Consider the following 4,234-nt stretch of genomic DNA (forward strand, 5'->3'; position numbering starts at 1 on the left):
TTCGCGACCATCTGGCACTGTTGCACGATAAAGTCCTGAGATTTATGCATCAAGCTATAAGATAGAGTTGTGTTTCCATACAGGAAATTAAAGTGGCGTTTCAACATGAATGTTTAACTAAATCCCTTCGAATATATTCCCCTTTAATATGCTGTATATGCTTATGGTATAATAATTGTTATAACCTTTCATAATCATAACTTACTTTACATAACACAAACGTGCTTACTTTAGTGGGTTAGTCTTGTGGTTAAAGGACCAGGGGGTTGGTCTGTTTTGAAACCCCCGGTTAAACAGCAGGGGCTTTGTCATGTTTAGGAGCTACTTTTTCCAACATAAACATGTGGTCAATTATATTTTGTAAATAAATATATAAAGATAACGAAGTGTTGTTTTTGGACACTATTTGAAAGAAAAGGGCGCATCGTGTTTATTCCTACAATGCAGTGCAAATATAACAAATAATTCATTAAAACAGTAGCTTCATTATATAAGAAGAGAATATAAAACGTCAACGAGAAACGACAGAGAATAACCAGTCTCGATTATCCGACCAAACAGAATCCATCGGTCGTATAAGGCAAAACAGTGGTGAAACACCAGTGTGCCGTTGTACAAAACAACCTTAGCACTACGACAGTCGCAAGTCTATGTTCAGGTGTGGGAGTTACGATCACCTTAGCGCTAAGATCGCTTTGTACAACGGCACCCAGGTGTTCGCGAAAAGGGAACGTATGACCTGCCCAACCGGTAGCACCCGCCACTCCACCTCCTCCGCGTTGTACAACAGCGTGGTGCAACTATACTCGCCGTTTCACTTTACGTCCAGTAATGATAGCATAAAAGGCTAAATTCACATGGCCGTGTGTCTCTTGTGACATACTCCTGACTGACTCTTGAGACGTCGTGACTTGTGGGTTAATGCTGGATCTAAGGCTCGCTCCATAGAAACCGTGTTGCCCTAGTCCAGGGGGTGCAACAAACCACGTTGATCGATGGCCATGATGTCAATCACTGGATTGTTTGATCCAGACTCGATTATTTACAGACCGCCGTCATAAAGATGGCATATTGCTGAGTGCGACGTTAAACAACAAACAAACCTATACCGCTTTTAGAAATATTACAACAAAATCATGTCGACGAAACCATACCTCTGGTTCATATATTGCAGTAATATGGGGAATCGAGTCCGTGCTTTGCGCCGACGAGCCAACGCTTGAATAACAATGCTAAGCCGAACATTATATTTCTTGATGTTAATGTTCCGTTGAGCAATACACTGCCCCGCAATGGTCCGCATGGAAGCTGTTCACTGTCAATGACTCATTCATCATATACAATATATCCGGACTGCTTTCTACTGCTTCCGATTACTTAGATCCTGTGTCTAGCTTACATCAACGCCGGGGACACTTTCACTCTACAGTGAGCGCGATCAGTTGTGCATAAAAGGAGGAGAGTTGCAACGTTTCCCTGCAAAGCAGTGGTCAAGATGGCTTGTGGGAACAGAACGTTGAATATGACAACCAGCGACTTGGCGTTATTACATATACCCACAGTGGTGTACCTTCTCCTCATCCTGGTGCTTGGACTGTTTGGAAACCTATTTATTCTGTACATATACACTCGGAAATTAAGAATGAACATTTTTGGATATTTCGTAAAGCTTATAGCTGTATTTGATTTGGCTGGAACGGCCGTTGCTGTGCCGACAACCCTGGTGTTTCTGCTTACCACTTCCCCCGGGTACCTAGATGTCGGAGACATGTGTCAGGTGATGACGTTCACGAAGCACTTTAATGCTGCAAATTCGGGATTGATATTCATCATCATCGCATCTCAAAGATACAGAAAAATATGTAAACCTCACCAACGTCAGATGTCAGATAGCCTTGTGAAAAAACTTTGCATATCTTCAATTTGTGTTTCTACACTGATGGGCATACCAATTGTGTTCTTTCAGGGACACACACCTATATGTATTGAATGGGGAGCCCAAGTCGTCCAGATTCCCATATGTGATTTCGTCTCCAATGAGAAAGGAAGGGTTCCATCGATCCTGTATGCAATCTGGGTTGGTGTTGAACTGATAGGAATCACGACAACCCTTACCGTCCTGTACACATTTATAGCCAAAGCATTGTGGATGCACAACAGGAACAGGGCATCAAGTTTTGAGCCTAATAGCAATGGACCCTCAACGAGGGACAAGACAAGGACGGCAACTGTCACCTTCTTTGTTCTGACAGTCGTTTATCTTGTGTCAGGAGCACCTATGATTGCCTTGACCGTGTATTTCTGTTTCGTCCGCGTGGATATGCATTCGTTTTGGTCCTATTCAAAGTTAATTGCTCTGGATCTTGGTGGCAACTTGTTGTATCTGAACTATGCAATTAATCCGTTTGTGTACAGTCTCACGTCCTCGTTGTTCAGAAGAGAATGCAGACGTGTGTTTGGAAGCTCAGCGCCTAAAAGGAGCACTGTCTTATGACCATCTTACAGCAATTTAACGACCCGTCGTAGATGGTTTTCAGTTTGTTTTAAGTAGATATCTCCTCGAACTGGTGTCGCTGATATGTGTAGCAACGTTGCTGTTTCTCTCTTTTCAGAACTGTTATCACAGGGCGAAGCGTTATCAATCAAACATGTGTACAGTTAATTTTCATAGCCTTATTTCGAAGAAAGTAAAATGTAGTGTTTCAGTGTTTGATTTTTGTTTTGTAATGAATATTTAAACTTTTCATCTTGGTGTTCATGCTACTTGGTTTAGTGCCAACTTTATGAAAACATTGGGGTCAAGATTGGGGTTCTGCCGGACTGTTATTTGAATGGCAAACACGTGACTGAGGTGATAATTTACAAATACTAATTGTACCATAGACCGGTAATGAGTGAGTGAGTATGGTGTTACGCCACTTTTAGCAATATTCCAGCAATATCACGGCGGGGGACACCAGAAATGGGCTTCACACATTGTACCCATGTGGAGAATCGAACCCGGGTCTTCGGCGTGACGAGCGAACGCTTAACCATGAGGCTACCCCACCGCCTTAGACCGGTAATGAAGATATCAAAAAGCGACAAACCATTTCCATAATCATAAGAAATCTCCACAGAGTCCATACGATTCCCACTGTGTTATAAGCATAGTGATGACACCAGGTGTTCGCGAAAAGGCGTGCGTGTCCTGCCACACCGGTGGCACCCGTCACCCGTCACAAACACATACCAAGGATTGACATGACATAGTTATCTTTTAAGATATATGATTCCGAGTTCAAAGTTACATTTTCATCTTTGGACCACCTCGAAATATAAGAAATACGTTGTAGCAAAACAATGTCAAAAACAAGGGGGAGATAGTTCCAAAGTATGGTCAAATAAGGGCATAGTTTACACTGTCATGGATTATATATCTATTGGTCTACCAAGGAATATCGGGGAGCTCAGGTGGCCCAGTCGTCTAAGGCGCCTGCAGTTAATGTTAATTTAACGTTTAATTACGTTACTAAGTCGTTCCAGGATCGAATATGATGATGGCTTCTGATCTGTCAACACCATACCCGAACAACGGTCTACGACATGCATCCGCGCGGTGTGCGTGCGTGTGTGTTTAACTCAGCACTCAGCAATAGTCCAGCTACATGACGGTGACCTGAAAATAATCCCTTCTGGACTAGGCAATCCAGTGATTGATATTGTGAATAACCACCTACGCCCTCGGAGCACGATGACACGCCATCAACCAGGTCACCGAGCCTGACCACCCTGACCATTACGACCAGCATAGCCTGGTGGGGACCAATTCACACCAGGATTCCCCACGGGTTTGCCTCACATTGGACGTTCCTCTAACAATATGCTTATATAACTGAAATACTGTTGGAATTGGCATTAAACGCAAATTACTCACACACTCAATGGTGATGACAGGAGCACCAATCTAATTGCACATAAGTGACAGGTGATAGCATTGCTTCCGGCACGGAAGTGTCTCGCCTCCCTCCGATATCCACACTTCCGTGTATTATATATCCTTAAACAAACAAAAAAACTACCAGCCGATTTAATATAAGAAAATACAGGGGGCAACCAACCAAAGTGAAGGGATTTATATGTATAAATTTAGGCGAAGGGATATGTATGTGTATGGTTGAAAGACGATTGATTTGGCTTCCTCTTGGTGGTGGTAGCGGTGGTGGTAGTTGTGGTGATGGTGGTGGTGGTACTG

At 43.1% G+C, this 4,234-nt stretch overlaps 1 protein-coding gene across 1 annotated transcript; it reads left to right on the forward strand.

Annotated features, from left to right (window-relative positions):
• The first annotated feature begins 1,416 nt into the window (after window positions 1-1,416).
• On the forward strand, window positions 1,417-2,711 carry LOC124143761 (bombesin receptor subtype-3-like). The gene has a single exon (XM_046512840.2). It carries the CDS (start codon window positions 1,496-1,498, stop codon window positions 2,492-2,494), a length of 999 nt encoding a protein of 332 aa, XP_046368796.2. The 5' UTR covers window positions 1,417-1,495; the 3' UTR covers window positions 2,495-2,711.
• The last annotated feature ends 1,523 nt before the right edge of the window (window positions 2,712-4,234 follow it).

The sequence above is a fragment of the Haliotis rufescens genome, unplaced genomic scaffold (assembly GCF_023055435.1).
Source record: "Haliotis rufescens isolate VD_foot unplaced genomic scaffold, xgHalRufe1.0.p SCAF_1, whole genome shotgun sequence".
In the NCBI taxonomy this organism is placed as follows: Eukaryota; Metazoa; Mollusca; class Gastropoda; order Lepetellida; family Haliotidae; genus Haliotis; species Haliotis rufescens.

Coding starts and splice junctions, on each gene's coding strand:
- LOC124143761 (XM_046512840.2), top strand. CDS start 1,496: ATGGCTTGTGGGAACAGAACGTTGAATATGACAACCAGCGACTTGGCG.